Raw genomic sequence first — 18,899 nt, forward strand, 5'->3', positions numbered from 1 at the left:
CCCTCCTTTTGTTGTTTACCTATGGAAATTGGCCTCAGAGAAGGCATGTGTTTCAATTTAGAAGCAATGTCTATGATCTGAAATCGCGAAAGCTAATTGATTCATTGGAGGTTGAAACTTGCAACTCTTAATTAACATCATCCTCTAATCTACTGAGTTAAATGCCACAGAACAGCCACTCTCCAAGTGCTTTTAAACTTAACGCCCTCATTCCAAAGCCCAGCTCATTCTCTAATTTAGTTAAGCGTGTGGTATGACTGCGATAAGAAAAAGAAAAGCATGTTGTCACTTGAGTGAGAATGCCTTAGAAATGTTACCAAGTCAGGGTTGGGTGTTTCCTGTTCCTTTGGAAAAGAACAGGCCTAAACAGTACCGTCCTCATCCTGTAGCTACGAGGAAAGCACCGTGGTTGAGATTAGGGATGCTTTCTTAGCTGATTTTTAATCAGAGTGTAAATTAAACTAACTTTAAATACGTAGCAAAAGGATGGGAGTAAAAAAAGAAGCGATATTTTTAAAGGATTTGTTTCACATAAACTTCGTTTCTTAAACAAAATGTGAACTCTCTGGAGAATAAAATTTGAAAGTCTGTGGGGAAAACAGCTGTAGAATCAAAGAACCTGTATTTCAATTTTGAGCCTAGTAATTGGAGTTTGTGCATATTATTTAATTTCTTTTAGCCTCAATTTCTTAGGTAAGATGGGAGAAATAATATTTATCTCAGAATTCTAAAGATCAAATAAAGGCTTTAAAGCCTTTAGTAGAATGTCTGCCCATGGTAGGTGCTTAATAAATGGCAGCTATATCAATAATAATTATGTAACAATATTGAATACGAGGCTAATAGAAAAAAAGAAAGGACATGGGGAGCACAAGGAAGGTGATAATAAAACGAACTGCTGTTATGTGTATATAAAATAGATTTCATTAGCCAGGGGTGTCGTGAGGATTAGTGTGATAGTGACCTTGTTGCTAAGAGCAAAAGCAAAACAATGACATAAAAACAAGTACACTATGCACTCAGTGGAGGAGAGAGATGGAGGCAGACGCTGCAGGAAAAAAAGATTAAATAGGGGCCTTTGATTCCACAGGCACAAAAATCCATAGCCAGGAATTTGTTGCCACCTCTGAGTCAGGCAGGGGTGGGGGTGGGGTGCACAAGTCCATTAGGAGAGAATGCCCAGTGGATTCAGTCTGAGAGTCACATTTCTTATTTGGACCAGTGTAGACACAAGCAAACCTAGCTTGCTTGTTTCCTGGGACAGTTGAGTTAGGGGATGGCTTTCGCAGAGCATCCACTGCTGACCCCTCACCGCCGGGACCTCTGTAGCCGCTCTATCTGGCTAGCAAGGAAGATTCGTTCAGACCTGACTGCTCTTACGGAATCTTATGTAAGTTGCCTATTTTTCTGTTGTCTGTTTTCACTTCATCTCTTCTGATCCAGTCCCATTACGAATTATGAAAGCCCTAATCATACAATCAGTCATATATTGGGCACGTATCATTTGACATGGCCCCTTCTTCCCTTAAGGAAACTCATATGACCTTATGTTCTTTCTCTAGGTTGTTCAGGAGACAAGTTCCTTAAGTAAGAAATTGTACATGGGCTTCTAGGTAGGATTGGCTCTACGTCTTGGAGGATGTTCCTTATTTGGTTGCCTACAATCTGAATTCTACCAGAATAGATTAACCATGAGCCCTCTAAGTTTGGGTTCTTTGTATACATTGTTCTGAATTTCTGAGCTATGTAAATGAAAGGTTTATAGAATTGGGAGAAGAGCAGTATAAACCCAACCAATTTCTCCTAAAAAGTTTTGGTCACCTACTTTTTAATTACATATATCAAAAGTGTTACGGGTCTAAGTAGAAGGCTCACCTACACTATCCAAAGGGTTCCCTAGAAGTTTCACGGAGGACTTGGGAAGTGTTATATTCTTAAGGAGTTAACCATGAGTTCAGGTTGGTTTTCTGATAGAGGGAGGTCCTCATTAGTCCACGAAAGGCCTGCTGTGGAAATACTCCAGACCCTGTGGAAAGCTTCATACAGCTCCACCAGTAAGACATCAGACTCTGAAGTCCCAATTTTTTTTTTTAACTAATTCCCACTGAATTCTCTAAAGATTATCCTCACCATTGGGAGAGGGCAGTGAGAGAAATTCTACAGTGGCTACATTCTGGGGTTTCCTAGGTGTGGCCAGTGTTTTCAAGTATGTTTAAAATATTTAGAACTCCAGTATGAGTAAAATATTCCAGTGTCTAGGAGGAGTTTGAAGTGGGAAGGAAAAGTTATTCTGGACCAGTGGGTAAGTGAGGATGTTGGGGTGATTCCAGGAGATGTGATGTTTTTCTTTATCCTCCGCCAGGTAAAGCATCAGGGCCTGAACGAGAACATCAACCTGGATTCTGTGGATGGTGTGCCGGTGGCAAGCACTGATCGGTGGGGTGAGCTGACGGAGGCAGAGCGGCTCCAGGAGAACCTCCAAGCTTACCGTGCCTTCCATGTTATGTTGACCAGGCTCTTAGAAGACCAGCGGGTGCATTTCACTCCAGCTGAAGGGGACTTCCATCAAGCAATACATACCCTTCTGCTCCAGGTTGCTGCCTTTGCTTATCAGTTGGAGGAATTAATGGTGCTCCTGGAACACAAGATCCCCCCCAGTGAGGCTGATGGGATGCCCCCTATTGTTGGAGATGGTGGTCTCTTTGAGAAGAAGCTTTGGGGACTAAAGGTGCTGCAGGAGCTTTCACAGTGGACAGTGAGGTCCATTCGTGACCTTCGAGTCATTTCTTCTCGTCAGACTGGGATCGCCACACGTGGAGGCCACTATAATGCTAACGACAAGAAAATGTAGCTAGCAGTTACCTCTCTCTCTCTCTCTCTCTCTCTCTCTCTCTCTCTCTCTCTCTCTCTCTCTTGCCCTCCCCCCCTCTCTCCCCCTTTCTTTTCTAATGGAATATACATAGTCCTGTGAGGCCTCACTTTCCCATTCTTAAGTTTTTGAAAACCTTTAAGACCACAGGCATTTTCATGAAGTAGGGTTGGACACGTGGACAAGTGGGCATTAGGTTTAGTCGGCAGAGGTGGGGGGACGTTGGGGCCAGAAGGAAGCGGGGGCATAGGCAGCATTCTTCTACCCCATGCTCTACCTTTTCTACCCACTGAGTAACCTCTGCGGACATTTAACAGCCTCACAGGAGAAGTATATTGTTAACTCTAGTCCTAGACTCTTCTGAGAAGACTGTTAACGGTGAACTAAAAATCATGGACTCTAACCAATTCAAACTCTTGGATAATAAATTTATTGAGCATCATCTACTATATGGAAGCAGTGTGCCGCGGCTTTATGTAAATTTCTCACAACAACCCTGTTGAGGGCGGCAGTGTTATTCCCATTTGGCACATGAGATAGCAGACTCGGAAATGTATAACTTGTTCAAAATTACCCACCTAGCAAAGGGCACAATAAGTTTGCACTCAGATCTTTCTCTTCCCAAGTTCCTATGTGCCCTCCTGTTAGAGGCCTGATTATGAACCTCTCTCACTGCACCTCTGCCACGTAGGGTTGGAAAATGCATCCATGTAGTCTATCCCTAGCACTGGAAAAATAACCCCATACAGTAGTCCTGCTTATCTGCAGTTTCACTTTCCATGGTTTGTTACCTGAGGTCAACCACGGTCCAAAATTATTAAATGGAAAATTCCAGAAGTAAGCAATTTATAAGTTTTAAATCCTGCGCCGTTCTGAGTAGCATCATGAAATCTCGCCAAGTCCCCCTCCATCCCACCCAGGACATGAATCATTCCTTTGTCTAAAGTATCCACAATATACCCACCCATTAGTCACTTAGCCATCTCAGTTATCAGAGAGAGAGAGATCAAATTCACATAACTTCTGTTTCAGTATATTGTTATAGTTTTTTTTTTATTGTTAATCTCTTACTGTTAAGACAAAACAGAAGGTTCTGTACTGTCCGCAGTTCGGGCATCCTCTGGAGGCCTGGGAATGTACCCCGTGAATCGGGGGACTACCCTACTGTATGGCACAATTTTAGTGTCAAAGGCAGTATTTGTTTGTACTTGGCAAAGAAGAGAGCAGTGGGAATCTTAAGATTCTGCTTGGGGATAAAAGGAGGCCCAGCAAACAGGAAGCTGGGGTGGGCGGTAATGAATCTGCTGTAAAGTGTCCGCTGATGTTTGTGAGTTTGGAGTTGGGCACAGCTTATACCAGGTTACCACACATGTATCGTAATCAGTGCAATGTCACTGCCTCTAACCCAAGCATCCGAGGACAATGGCTGGACTACCACTCAGGTTAAAAAGTCACAGAACTCCTTCACCACATTCTCTAGACTCAGTCATGAGGAGAGGGTGAGGCCCACTCTGTCTCCACTGGGAGTGCCAGTGATTCTGAGACAACATACAGCAAAGCCTCCATGCTTCCCATCAAAGGGCCAGGGCTCTGTGTTCACTGTTCTGGAGAAAGAAAGTATGAAAGGTGCCAACCATAAACGAGGGCATGGACGGAAAAGGTCATTTGCAGTCGGGCCTATGAGCTAGTGGTGCAACTGTGAATCAAGCCAGAGGTTCTCAGGTGTATCATTTCCCTCCTACCCATTAACTAAAACTCGAGACCTTGGTTTGGGGGCCCAAACCAATTTAGTTTACTTATTTGAAGCGTCTGTATCCTTAAATGAACCTTGAGTCTCAGGGCTCTGGCTTCCACAGGTTGTATGAGGTGGAATGGGTGACTTAGCTTGTGTCCTATCCCACGTAGGTTCGTGTCCAAAACTCCATGAAGTGCGTATTACAAGAAGACTCGGGGATATGAATTTATGGCAATCCAGGGGAAGCGAGCCCCTGCTCTCTAATTCGGAAACAAGGTTGCATGCATATGAGAAGTCAGTACTAGGTTGAAATTGTAAGGCACAGGGGGAAGTGTACAGAGTGAAGGGAAGGAGCTCAGCGAGGGCCAGGGATCTTCTTCCTGGAGGAGGGTGGTGCTAGCTGTGTTTCAGTGGTCGGCTGAGTACCAAATAAAGAGAAATCAGGAGAAGAGGAAAAGGAAAGAATTGTCTGTTCAGAAGAAAAGTGAGGCAATTATAAATGATTGGGTCCAGCTATCCCTAGAGGTTTTGTTTGGTTTTATTTCATTTGTAATTTTGGCATAGGTAGATGCCCAATGAATGCATAGAGATATATTTCATTTAAGCTTTCCTTATTTAAATGGTTTCTCTTGTGTAAGAGCCATATTTTTGATTGATAAAGTACCTGTGTATTAACATAAAGCTTTTAAATTTATCCAGATAGTAGTTTTAAATCTATCTGGGTAGTATTTTAGGCTCTTTCTGTTTCATGGAGAAAGATGTGGCTAAAATTTCTTAATGGGCAATAATTGATTACAAACTTGCTAAATCTGAAAGGAATTGACCCCTCTCCAAGTGTTTTGTTTTTCTATTCAGCAGATGTTGCAGTACAGACACCTGCAGAAGTTTCAGACATCTGGAGCATGGCTTAGGCTCCGAGTCACATGTGAAGGAATGTCTACCTACGAGAGGCGTGTTTGCAGTGGCAGAGGGTCCAGAAAAAGGTACAAGTACCAGCTCTTGAGTGGGAGGAAATAAGAAGGTGTGTAAGCACTGTGCTGAGCTGTGCGTCAGTTTCTTCTTCAACAAGCTTGGAATTTGCTTTCAAAGAAGTGTGGGGGAGCGCCTCAGAAAAAGATCGAGGAAGGGGGAAACCAGCACCTAGCGTTAGTAATAAAGACATAAGGACGCATGGCTCTGAATGTGTCGACATTGCATCGTGCTTGTCTGAAATGGATGAAACAGATTGACTCAGGGATTGACGTTAGGCCAGTGCTGTGGCTGTGTACCTTATAATACCATGGGGATAAGGGTGACGTTGTGAAAGTATACGCGTATATTTTTTAAGCATCCACAATCCAAGAGAGATATCTGATCTTTAGATTTTAGTTCTTCTGTTTCTTAGATCTGTATATGGATAAGATCTCTGGGGAATCATATTTTTACATACACAGAAATTATATGTTCATATGTACATTATAACCGTATTATGTGTGTGTATAATTGAAAAGCATAAATTTAGTTCTTTGTCCCTAACTCTTATTTTGTAAAGAGGATTCCTTCTATCCCACTGTCTTCAGAAATGCCCTCTCTGTGGGTAAAGAGAGTCAGTTTTCCTGAATCTGTCAAGGAATTGCATGTATGAGAGTTGATAAATTCTTCTTGCATTGATTTAAGTGGGTGATTGCAGATTTTCAGATTAGCACAAACTCAAAGGCCAAGCATGGAATAAAATTAGCTTTAAGATAATCGGGTTTGAGGGGAGTGAGAGTTTTAATAAAAATGGAAAGTGTAAAGTCATAGCCCTGGTATTGCTGTTATTTCAGGCTGCTGTGGATTAAAGCCCAACGGATGACTCATTGTGTTGCTGGTCACACAGGGAGAGAACGAGTAAATACTTCAGGGAGACGTATCTGAGAAGTTGTTTAGGATGATTTTTGTTGGTGAATCTTCACCTCCTCATGAAGTAGCTGAACACCTTCTTCCTCTACTGAGGAGTAAAGTAGAAATGCAGAAAGCAGGGGAGCTTCCATCAAGCTAAGAAAAGGATTGGTGAAGAGGGAAAGGAGGAACTGAAGAATTTGGATAGCACTTCAGTTGGTGTGTGTGTGTGTGTGTGTGTGTGTGTGTGTGACCATGTGTGACCAACAGTGTTTAGGCCGGGTATTTAAAAAGAATGGTTTGGCCTCCTGCCTCATCCCACCTTAGCGGCAAGCATCAGACCCAAGAATGAATCCTCTGAATGTTAGTACGTTCAAAGTGAAAGTGACAAAAATTTCATCTCTCCACTCCAAAGCGTCTATAGAGCTCTAAGTTCCACCGAGAAAGACAGAGTAAAAAATATAATTTGATCTTTTGGTGAAATGTGTGTGGGGTGTGAGGTAAGAAAATTAATGTGCATGTGATTCTTCTATTACTGGGATTGATCTAATTTGGGCAGATAGAAAATAAAAGATGGAAGATTGGCTAACAATACAGATTTCACCTCAGCAAGACCATGAGTTGCTTCTTTTGTTTCTGTATCTTTGGATGAACAGGGGAATTTCAAGTGATTTCAACCTTGAATGAAACGTAATCCTCCCAGCCAGGCCAGGCTCAGTCAGGCAGTGCTGGGTAAATCTCCACGACGCCAGGCCCCTGGGAAAAACTCCCGAAGCCAGTCAGCCTCGCAAAGGTACATTGCCCCTGAGCACACCTGCCAGCCTGCAGAGGCGGAAAGTTTTCTTTTGTAACGTCTCAGATCAAGTATCTGAACCCCAGTCAAGCCTTTGGAAGACAGAAGAACACTGATTAGCCCGTATGTGGTCAATTTGAAAGTAGAAACTAAGTTGTGGAAAATCACATAGAGAAAAATATGAAAAACTGCTAAGAGGTCGTGTATTTTTGTCCACATATTCAAGGTAGTGTGAAACGGAACACTGCATTTTGTTAATTATGTCAGGCATCTCAACACTATTTTATGTTATTTAATCCTCTGAGATACGGTCTCTCACAAATGAGGGAAATGAGAAGGAACATTAACTTGTCCAAGGTCCCTCCACTAGTATATGACTGGGTTGGCGTTTTAGTTCTGGCTCCCAAACTCACTCCACTCCACCCCTGCCATGGGACACCAGCGACTGAGGTCATCTCACACCAAAATTCGTTCTCCCTCTCTAATTCACGTTTCCTGGATAAAGCCAGTATACACTTGTACCAAACTTTGCTCTGTGGCAAAACCTATTACGTTTCCAAACATTGGGACAAGTCGGTATTTCTGAGCTTCCTCATTTTGGGAATGGAAATAACATACTGACTTCATGGGTTGTTAATGGTTTAGACAAACTGAGTATCTGAAAGTGCTTGTAGTCTATTTAAACGTCAAGTATATTTAATGTCCCAAGCAGCTTGCACCAATGTAAGGCTTTTGAATGAAGAGAGCTCCATAAGTGTCTCAGAGAAAAAGCAGTCGCTTCCCAGGATCCATCTGTCACAGCCGAGGCTTCACCCTGTTGTGTCTGTGGGCCGTTGGCCACTAGAGGCTAACCCAGTCTCACACAGCCTCCAGGACCGTCCGCCTTTCCGGAGGGTTGAGACTTGGCTGGTTTGCTGCACCCAGAAGATGGCTTTCACAGTAGGCGGCTCAGACACCTTCTGGAGAAGCCTGGCAGGCTCCTTAGAGAGCCAAGGAAACGTGCAAACGAAGGCTCCACCCACAATGCGCTAACGCATGCATTTAGACTTAGGGCCATTCTGCCATACTCCAGCACCCTCCTCTTAATACAGGAAGGAACTCAAACTTCATTTAGTTGGATCCCATCATTAAACACAACACAGGGAGCCAGAAAGATTGAGTAATCGGCCCTAGTGACCCAGCTAGAAAGTAGAAGAATGAGAACTAGGTCTTAGTCCAGGACCTTCCCCACGGCACCTGCCTGCTTCTCCATTCGACCAACCTCATCTCAGGAAACAGGGTATCTCGGTGTATGTCCTTTTCACACTGGCATCCAGTGTTCTCTAGGACCCTTACCTCCAATGAGCCTTTGGAAGCTCTGGGAACAGCCACTCATAACAGACTTCTCTCGTCACCCCACCCCTCATCTCTTCTATAATTTGGTGGTCCTATATCTCATCTCTCCCCTGATATTATGCGAAAAGTGGGACGCATTCTGAGGTAATGGTTAAGTATATTACTCCTTCCTTTAAATGATAAGTGTCATTTAAACAAAGGACTGAGGGAAGATTTTTTAAAAACAAATTTCTGAGGCAGGTGTCTTTTCTTCAGCTCACACCAACCCTTCAGCCACACCACTAGGGAAAATTTAGGACTACTTTTTCTTCTCTTACTCAACAGGCCCTGGCTCCTATCCCCAAAGCTTGGGGTGGAGGGAGGGATGAGAGTTACATAAATAACTTAGCAAGCCACTAAAAAAGAAACCCCAGCCTGCTTCTCAGCTCTAAGGCTTTGCCATTGGGAAATTTCCAGACCCACACCAACCAAATGCAATAGCAATACAATATTACGTCTACTCCGGTCCAGTACTAAGGATACAGAAGTGCGTACTAATGATAGCGAACGTTTATGTGGTGTTTACACTCTGCCAGGCATCAGTGCCATTCTTTACAGGCATTAATTCATTTGTTCCTCACAAGAACCCTAGGAGGACAGTAGAGATCCTCACTTTACAACTGAAGAAACAGAGGCACAGAGAGCTGATAGTTCCCTGCCCAGCGAACACTCGGTCTCCTGAGAAAGACAACAGGTATACAACCAACTGTGACAGAAATGTGGTTAGAAATACCGTAAGTACCACAATGAGCTGTGGGAGCCCAGAGGAAGGAAGGATTAGAGAGAGCTTCTCGTAAGAAGCACTTTGGGAGGGAGCTAGGCTTTGAAAATGACTAGGATTTTTGCACTCAGGAAAAAATAAAGGGGAGGGGTGTGGAAGAACATTTTGGGTAGAGGAAGCAGCATTTGTCAAGGCGTGGCTGCTGAAAGGCCAGGAAGGAGCAAAGATAGGAAATATATATATATAAAATGGAGTCACTTTCACCAAGAGGCTAAAATTATTAACGTGATGAAGGCTGAGGCAAGAGGTAAGACTCTATTCTTGAGCTTACCAGCCTGGGAACTTATGTTTTGAAGTTTTCAGTCCTGTGTCAATGCCTAAATATGCATCTGGATGTACACCAGACCTCCAGATAACCCTCTGAATGCCCCCGGAAGACTCACATATCCAGACCACCTGACATGACCAGACCTCCTGGAGCCCCTCCTCTAGACCACCTGGCATCCATCATCCAGACTGCCTGATATCTGACTGATAGCTGTCCTGGACCAATCCTAGGGCTAAGAAAGCCAGACTGATTGTTCTCAAGAAGGCACTTTTTACTATAAACTACTGGGCTTGAGATCTCACTAGACAGGCATCTATTGAAACAGACTACCTGGGACTTTTGATTGACATCTCTTTTGGCTTTTTTGTATAGCAGTAGTTAACAGCTATCAGGAGAATTTATCTTTGACGTGAGATTTTCACCCTCTGAAAGTCCCCCAAATTTCCTTTCTCCAGAACTCTAGCTGGTTATATGTACAAACATTTTGGTCCCTCCTTTTCTGCCTGTTCAATAAAATGGACCAACTTAGCTAAAATAATTTAAAACTCTGATGGCCATTTAGGAAAAACTTTGTTTTCAGTTCACCCCATAGCCCGTTTTTAGACCAAACCTCTCAGGGCACAATAGAATGCATTCTTTGATTTGCAGAAGCTTCTAGAAGACAAAATAACTTAAAAAAAAAAAAAAAAAAACTCGAAAAAGATTCTAAAAGAAACTTTGATCGTCTGAGAGGTAATTAAAAGCCCATCCTCAGTTCCTCAGACTGAAGGAGAAAAAAACATTTTTAAAGCACAAACAACAGTTCTGGCTCCAAGGCTCCTTGTCAAGAACAAATAACAAATCTTAATTGTCTTCTCCACAAATAGTAATAAGAAAACGCCTTAAAATAAACTTAACTAACTCCAACTGTTAACGAATTAGTGGGTTCTTGCCTTATATCTGTCTCATGGCTAAAATATTAAAAACAAAACTATCAGGTCTCTGTGTCTGTATGTTCATGTGTGTTGTGTTGTATTTTCTATCTTTGGATGGTATTGCTAATTTGTAAAAGAGCTCTGTTTAATTGGCTTAAGGGAATTAAGTACTTACGTAAAAAGTTCTCAAAAATATAATAGAAGTTAACCCAAAATGCTTTTCTGGATCACATAATCTGGGAGAATATTTGATGTTAAAGCTGGTTCGAGTTTGGTTTGGTTAAATAACAATGTCTTTAGAGTTATCAGAATTAAGTATAATACTTTTATTCTACCTGTGTTTATTAGTCCAATAAGTTCATATTATCTCTATTGCAAAATTTGTCAGCAAGAAAAATAACTCGGTGTGATGAAATTTTCATAAGTAACCTAAACATAATTATTGAGAACAAGTAAAATAAATAGATGTAGATGGGATTAAAAGATTTTAGGGAAGCTTTTCAGCAATATTTATGTTTTATTGCATGTCTACTTAGTTTCCCAATCATTTTGTAACTTGAAACCTCAGAGTGTTGCCAAGATAAGTTAATGATGGGTCAAGTTAAATTCATTGAATATCTAGATCATTTCCAAATAAGATAAAATATTGAAACAATTAATTGTTAAAGTACTCTAAATTTATCTACTTTTGACTTTTTATAACAGAGAAACTAAAAGATAAATTTGGATCTGTTAATGAATATGTTTTGTTCTTAGAAACATGAAGAAGCACATGTTTCTAAAAATTATGAAATATATTTGCCAGTAAAAGAGCCCATGTTTCTAGAGGTTATGAAATATATTAATATATTTGCCAATCTAAGGAATGCTAATTGGTTAATTTTAGTTGTCATTAGAAATTAGGGTTTCTGAGGGTTAATAATTCAAATTAATGTGGAAGGAAATAATACATGTTTTCAGTAAAAGAAGGTATAAAGTATAGAAATGCATTTTTGAGAGAAAGTTTTTCAAGTGGTTTGTCCTAATAAGTTGGTTATTTCTGAATGTATTAAAAGAGACAAACTAAGAGGGACGAGGACAGTTGTAGGTTTGTGGAACAAAAATCTTGAGAAAAAAATTTATATATGATCAAGCTAACTAAGATTGGAATGGATTTAAGTTAACTTGATTTCAATATCAAAAGTACATCGATACAAAATTAGAATTTGGTTTTCTATCTCTGTTAAAAGAACAAAATTTTCCTATACTATTGGTATGTTCTTAATGAGATCATAAAGGGAAAACGAAGACTTTTGTATTTTATTAAAATTATTTCCTATGTTCTATATCACCAGGTTTTTTATTGCTTAGGTAAACCAAGTCTTCGTAATATTAAAAGAGTTAAATTTGCTTATAACTATTTAACTTTTTGTATTTGCTTGTGAAGTTTTTGTCACCATGATTAAATAGATAACTGTTTCAACCTATGATCCCACTTGACCAAATGTTTTAAAACTTTTGATATATTTGACAAACTTCCCAAATTTCAAAATTAAATAGTCTTTTTCCTTAACCCGAATATAACTTTGAGATTTTTCAGAAGGATTCCTGAAACATTTCAAAGGAAATGCTCTCTCTTTATAAAAAGGGGAAATTAAGCTAATTTAACCTATTTGATATGCTAAAATTACATGGAAAACATTGTCAAATAAGAAATAATTGTGTTTGTATGCATATGTTATTAAAATAAATGTTCTAGAAATTATATAAAATTTCTAAGACTCTACAATGTCCTGATACAATGTTATCTTCAAATGTTGTGTGTTACAGAGAAAAAAAGCAAATTTCTTTGTCAATAACATTGTAATCAGGTCTTTAACCATTTCATTTTAAGTTTGTCATTTGCCAAGTCATTGTTTTACTCTGATACTTTTTGAAAGTATGTTTCATCTTTAGAGAGATTCTTGGAGAGAACTCTGACACTTACTAGAAAATTCAGGTTTCTGATAAGCTTTTAGGTCATACCTTTAAACTGGTTGAGGATTTACAGAACTCAGGAAAAACTGGATTCATAAAACTGCTAACAAAAGGATCAAGACCAACAAGAATCAATAAGATGAGACTGCACGAACTGATGTGGATGATTACCATTTTTATGAGTTTTTATTTGAAATATGGCTGGTTCTTTAATTTTTTGTTTTCCAAACATAAGGAAACATTTTTCTCTTAAGCTACCTATGACCTAGAGCAATTTGGTAAGTTATATCCTTGTAAGCAGAATTGAAACATTTATATTTTTCTCCCCACTTGATCCCTCCAGAGTTTGGAAATTTGTAAGTGAGTGTTCTTATTTTCATGGTAATATTGTTATTTGCATAAGTTCAGTAAGAATCTGTTCTTGTAACAGGGAAAATTGAAAACTGGTTATATTACTGAGGCTTTGACTGGAATTCATATTTGAGAAAAACATGCATGGACTCAGATATGACCAGACAGCTTTAAGGAATTAAGATTGACTCATGGAAGTCAATAAAACTCTTGGAAACATCATCCTGGTACCTTCCTTACAGGATTTCCAGCAGCTTCACCAGATGAGTAATGAAGGTCCCTTCTTGACAGGTGCAGGAACCTCAAGATATTTTGGGGACCTTGAGAAGAGAGGAACTCCCCCAAATCTATAAGTATTTCAGTAAAGTCTGATGGCAAGACCTTGCCTTGGCTTTTCTCATGTAGAGGTTTTAAAGTTCTATATGAAGATTCCTCATGAAAAATTCCAGGAAAGCAGTTTTAAAAGAGCCTATATGGTTAATTACTATTCTTGCTGTTCCTATGTAAATAACAGGCCAAGTTTATTAAAAGTAGACTTATTCTGCAAACAAACTAGTCTTAATTTGTCTACCTTTGGTAAAAATGACGATCATTTTATAGAAATTATGTTTTAGTAATACACCTTTGTGGATATTAGATTCTAGTGGTATTCACTATCTTTTGAGGTTTGATCCTACCCGTAAACTGGACCAGATCCTGAATTATTCTAGTTTTCTCCAGTATCTGGCTATGACTCTTCAAACTGATGTTTCCAATTTTTCTCCCACCCTTCTGACTTGGAATCATTGAGAACTAAAGCTTCCCTTTTCCCAAAGCCACACAAACTAAAGTGGGACAACTTGACGTAAACTTCAGAGAAATCACCACAACAGCTCATATATTGACAATCTTTGTGCCTATTGTAGAAAAATCACCAGAGACACTCAAACTGCAAACCAGGAGAATCTATCAGATCATCACTGCCTGTCCATCAGAATTTGCTTCCAGCCAAACATCTAGAAATCTTCTCAACTAGCTGCCTTCACAACTCAGAAACTGGGATTATAGCTGGCTTCTACAATTGCCATTGTTTTTTCTTTCGTTTCCATAGAGACACCTCTAATCAAATACCTGATTGCTTGTACCATAGCTCTATGTGTGCCACCTGTATCACGGCCTCCTGAAATGAGACACCACTGTTCAACTGAACTGAACTATTCCCCAGACCAAGACTGGTTTCTGAAACTGACACATAATAATGTCTTAATTGGGCCTTTCCTAATGCTGCAACCTAAAAATTGGCACAAATATTGGGCTGGATGTAGGATGGCAGGCATGTGTCTAGCCCATATGCCCCTCTGAGGGACATGATGGACCCAGGGAAGGCATTGCCATCCTGGCGATGAGGCACTTTAGAATGTTATGTTTGATCTATGGTGTTGTCTGATAGAAAAATTGGGATCTAAAGGGGAAAATAAGGAAAGAGTGAAGAGGGGGAATATATAAAATGGAGTCACTTTCACCAAGATGCCAAAATTATTAACATTATGAAGGTTGAGGCAAGAGGAAAGACTGTTCTTGACCAGACCAGCCTGGGAACTTATGTTTTGAAGTTTTCAGTCCTGTGTCAATGCCTAAATATGCATCTGGATGTACACCAGACCTCCAGATAACCCTCTGAATGCCCCCGGAAGACTCACATATCCAGACCACCTGACATGACCAGACCTCCTGGAGCCCCTCCTCTAGACCACCTGGCATCCATCATCCAGACTGCCTGACACCTGACTGATAGCTGTCCTGGACCAATCCTAGGGCTAAGAAAGCCGGACTGATTGTTTTCAAGAAGGCACTTTTTACTATAAGAACTCTTAAGTTTTCTTTGTTTGGAACACTTCCTGGCTTTTGCCTACCTGTGTTCCAACTTGCAAACTCTGAGATCCTTGAATAAAATTTATTATTTATTTCTAGCCAAAGCCTCCAGACTCTTTTGAGTTTGTTGGACAAATGTATGTGGCATGTTTGAGACTGTTCACTCTGAAGCTCAGATGACACTAGAGAAGTGAGTTGGTGACACCTTCAAGAGAGAATCTATGAAAAAATTTTGAAAATGGACGATGCTGGCTTCTACCGTGTGTTTTAGAAAAATAATCCAGACAGCTATGTAAGAGCTGTATTAGAGGTGAAAGCAGCTGGAGGTAGAGAGGGCCATCAAGAAGATGCTATTGTGCTCAAGGTAAGTTAGGACCTTTCAGTGATTCATGGAAACCTTACAGGCACTGGGATACAGAGGTAAGTTCAACATAATTGCTGATCTTTTAAAATTTGCATTCTGGTGGGAGCAGACAGGTAACACACAATAATGTAATTTAGAGTGATACGGCTTATATAGGAAACCTAAAAGGCAATATTATAGAATTATTGAGAGGAGGGGCCAGGAAGGCCTCTCTCAAGTGGTTATTTTCCCCGAGATCTAAATGATGAGAGGGAATCTGAATGAGAAGTAGACTTGAGGGTGGGGTGTTTCAATCAGAGGGAACTGTTAAGTACCAAGCCCCGAGGCAGGAAGGAGCTTTCTGTCTTCAGGGAACTAACTGAAAGATGTGGCTGAAATCAGCTGAGCAGGGGATCAAGGCCAGGGCCAAGGCCCTCAGCCAAAGACCAGGAGAAACACACCAGTAGTTAAACAGGTGGGGTTATTGCTTGTTGCAATGAGGGATAATACATACACATCATAGGAAGCCACAGGGCATCTCAGTAAGACAGTTAGAAAGAACATATAATAGGACTTAGTTTGGGTTGGGTGATTTAGGGCAGCGCCTAAGGAAGCCGAGGTTTGCTCTAGACTGGATGCTGTCAGAAGGTGGGGGCCATGGATTCCATGACTCTTCTGTGCACGGCACAGTCACCTTACTTTTGTCTGCAATTAGACAGTGGCCTTGTTTTGTTTCCTTTATCATGGTCTCGGAGTAACTTTGTGTGAGGTGATTCTTCTATGAGATTGTTTAGGTTGTTTAGGCTAAACAACCTGACTGTGAGCCTCAGACCAGCTGGTCATAATATCACAGTTCAGCTGTGAACCTCAGACCAACTCTGGACATTGGGGGTTACCACTCTTCTCTCTCACTAATATTAAAATTATGTGTGGAGACGGAACACAGGCAGAGGATTACAACCAATGGTGACAGAGGTGAATGTGTGATTAGTGTCTCCATACAGACAACAAAGAGCATCTCCTCCTAGATAAACATGATCAAGATACCCAGTCACAGAACTGTCCCATCCCTGACAGCATCCAACCCAGAGCAAAACTGTGCTTCATTGAATTCTCCCCAAAACTAACTCCACAAGATCAAATCCGATAACAGATCCCTGCTAACACTTCCTTATTGGGCTACCCCAACGTGCCCCCTGAGGTGCTGTCTCCCTCATTGCAACAAGGCAGTGAACTTTGACTACAGGTGTTGCCTGGGGGTCTTTGGATAAAGGGTATCAACACTGCAAGGAGAAACCATTGGAAATTTTTAAGCAGTCAGGTGACACGATAAGATTCACATCTTTAAAATGAGCACCGAAGCACAGATGTGTTTATAGAGGTAAGACCAGATGCAAAAACTCCAGATGATGGAGAACCTGGATTAAAAGTGACGGGGGGACGGAGAAAAGAGGACAGCTCTGAAAAGCATAACACAGGATTTGGCATGGGAAGTTGGGGACAAGGATAGTGAGTTTTAGAAAGAGGAAGGAACCAAAGAGCACCCCCTCCCAGCCAGGAGGACAGTGAAAAACTTAGGCAAGAACACAAAAGGGGGAACTGATATGGGGGTAGCATAGGAGATTGCAAGTCTGGTTTTAAATGTGTTGAGTTGAATGGGAAGCATGGAGGAAAGAGTGGTGAGGAGAGTAACGGAACGACGAAGCTGGATAGGAAGGTTGGGGCCTTGCCCACCATGCTAGGGACTTTAGATTCATTCGATAGGCAATGAGAAAGTATTCAAGATTTTAGATCAGTGACCCTCTTAAAGTCAGCATGAAAGAATCCATGAGAAGAAGGAAAGATAAAAATACCAGGAGCCAGGTCAGTTCTTCTGTCTTAGTCCTAAAGAGAACTGAAAGGGTCCCCTTGTCCAAATCCAAGGGATTTGGACAAGGGGCCCCCTCTCATTCTTATGGTCACCAGAGTTTTAGTAAACCTAAGGCATATAAGAAAACCCCACTCTCTGTCTCTCATCTTGGACAAATTTGCATCTCCCAAGAAGGGTTTCTTTTATTCCATCTGTACCCTCACCTCCCTCTCCACGTGACTAACTCCTGTTCTTGCTTCAAGATTCCAATGACATGTCACTTTCTTTGTGAGAACATCCCTGATTAATAACACCTATGTCACGGCCCTCCTCTTTGCTGTGACTTGTGGGTTATACGTCATCTATTATCACTATTGCTTCTACTACTGACTATTACTACCACTGCCTCTGAGAGTAATAATAATTTTGAATTCTGATACAGAACTTAATCCTCACAACACCCTGTGGCACTTGACGTTATTCTCATTTCCACTTGACAGATGAGAGAACTGAAGCTCAGAAAAGTTAAATGACTGACCCAAAGTTGCAGAGCTGACAACTGGCAGAGCCGGTATTCAAATTGAGGTATATGGATGTACAAGCCATAATTTTTCTTTACGCCACTATCACATGACTTAGCATACTGCATAGTAACTGTGTAAATGCCTCTCTCGTGCTGAAATGTGAGCTCCTTAAAGGCAGGGGTTTGTGTCTTCCCTGACACAATGTAGATGCTTCCCAAATGTAACCTGAACGAGAAGAAGGAGTCAGGTAAAGGGTAGTGGTAAAGGGAATGGAAGGTTTGCTGTGGAAGAATGATTATTGCTTTAGATAAATTCTTCCCAACCTTTTTCACAGAAATGATAATGTCTTTTTTAAAAAAGATTTTTATTAAAAATATAGCTAACATTCAATATTATATTAATTTCAGGGGTACACCATAGTTATTCAACATTTATAGACCTAAAGAAGTGATCATGATAAGTCCAGCAACCATCTGACACTGTACTGTTATCATAATATTATTGACTATATTGCCTATACTGTACACTACATCCCATGATTTACTTGTTTTATACCTGGAAATTTGGACCTCTTATTCTCTTTCCCCTTTCCCCTCCTTTTTAAATTGATCAATTATAATTGACATTCAATATTATTTTATATTAATTTCAGGTGTACAGCATAGTGGTTGGACATTTATATAATTTGAGAAGTGATCCCCTGGTTAGTCTAGTACCCATCTAGCATTATACATAATTATTGCCATATCATTGACTATATTCCCTATGCTTTACTTTACATCCCTATGACAATTTTGTAACTACCAATTTGTACTTCTTAATCCCTTCACCTTTTTCACTCGGCCCCCTCCCATCTATCACCCCAACAAATTTAGTACCCATCTGACACCACACATAGATATTACAATATTATTGATTATATTCCTTATGCTATACCTATGTCCCCATAACTACTTTGTAACAACCAATTTGTACTTCTTAATCCTTCCCCTTCTTTCACCCACACCCCCAAAACCCCTTCATCTGGCAACCATCAAAATGTTTTCTGTATGAATTTGTTTCTGTTTTGTTTGTTTATTTTGTTCTTTAGATTCCACATATAGGCAAAATCACATTGCATCTGTCTTTCTCTGTCTGACATACTCCACTCAGCGCAACACCCCCCAGCATGGATGCATGCTGCTGCAGATGTAAAGAACCCATGCCCTTCTATGGCTAAGCAATATTCCATTGTATATATATGTACCACCTACTCTTTATCCATTCTTCCATCGACGGACAGCCAGGTAGCGTCCACATCCTTGGCCATTGAAAACAATGCTGCAGTGAACATATGGATGCACATGTCCCCTTGAAGTAGTGTTTTGGGTTACTTTGGATAAATACCCTGAAGTGCAGTTACTGGGTTCTTCATTGTCTCTTCTCATAGCT

General features: G+C 40.6%; 1 protein-coding gene across 4 annotated transcripts; it reads left to right on the forward strand.

Annotated features, from left to right (window-relative positions):
- The first annotated feature begins 1,138 nt into the window (after positions 1 to 1,138).
- On the forward strand, positions 1,139 to 14,065 carry CNTF (ciliary neurotrophic factor). 4 transcript variants are annotated; one of them, XM_019718900.3, is made up of 4 exons: positions 1,139 to 1,390; positions 2,363 to 2,847; positions 5,460 to 5,587; positions 13,807 to 14,065. In XM_019718900.3, the coding sequence occupies exons 1-4, from the start codon at positions 1,277 to 1,279 to the stop codon at positions 13,914 to 13,916; spliced, it is 837 nt and encodes a 278-aa protein (XP_019574459.2). In that variant the 5' UTR covers positions 1,139 to 1,276; the 3' UTR covers positions 13,917 to 14,065. The 4 variants fall into 4 exon arrangements, with proteins under 4 accessions (XP_019574459.2, XP_019574460.2, XP_019574461.1 ...); XM_019718901.3 differs by having other exon boundaries at positions 5,463 to 5,587; XM_019718902.3 differs by lacking the exon at positions 13,807 to 14,065 and adding an exon at positions 6,410 to 6,582 and having other exon boundaries at positions 1,140 to 1,390.
- The last annotated feature ends 4,834 nt before the right edge of the window (positions 14,066 to 18,899 follow it).

Source organism: Rhinolophus sinicus, chromosome 14 (assembly GCF_057876585.1).
Source record: "Rhinolophus sinicus isolate RSI-liver-muscle chromosome 14, RSI-T2T, whole genome shotgun sequence".
Classification (NCBI taxonomy): Eukaryota; Metazoa; Chordata; class Mammalia; order Chiroptera; family Rhinolophidae; genus Rhinolophus; species Rhinolophus sinicus.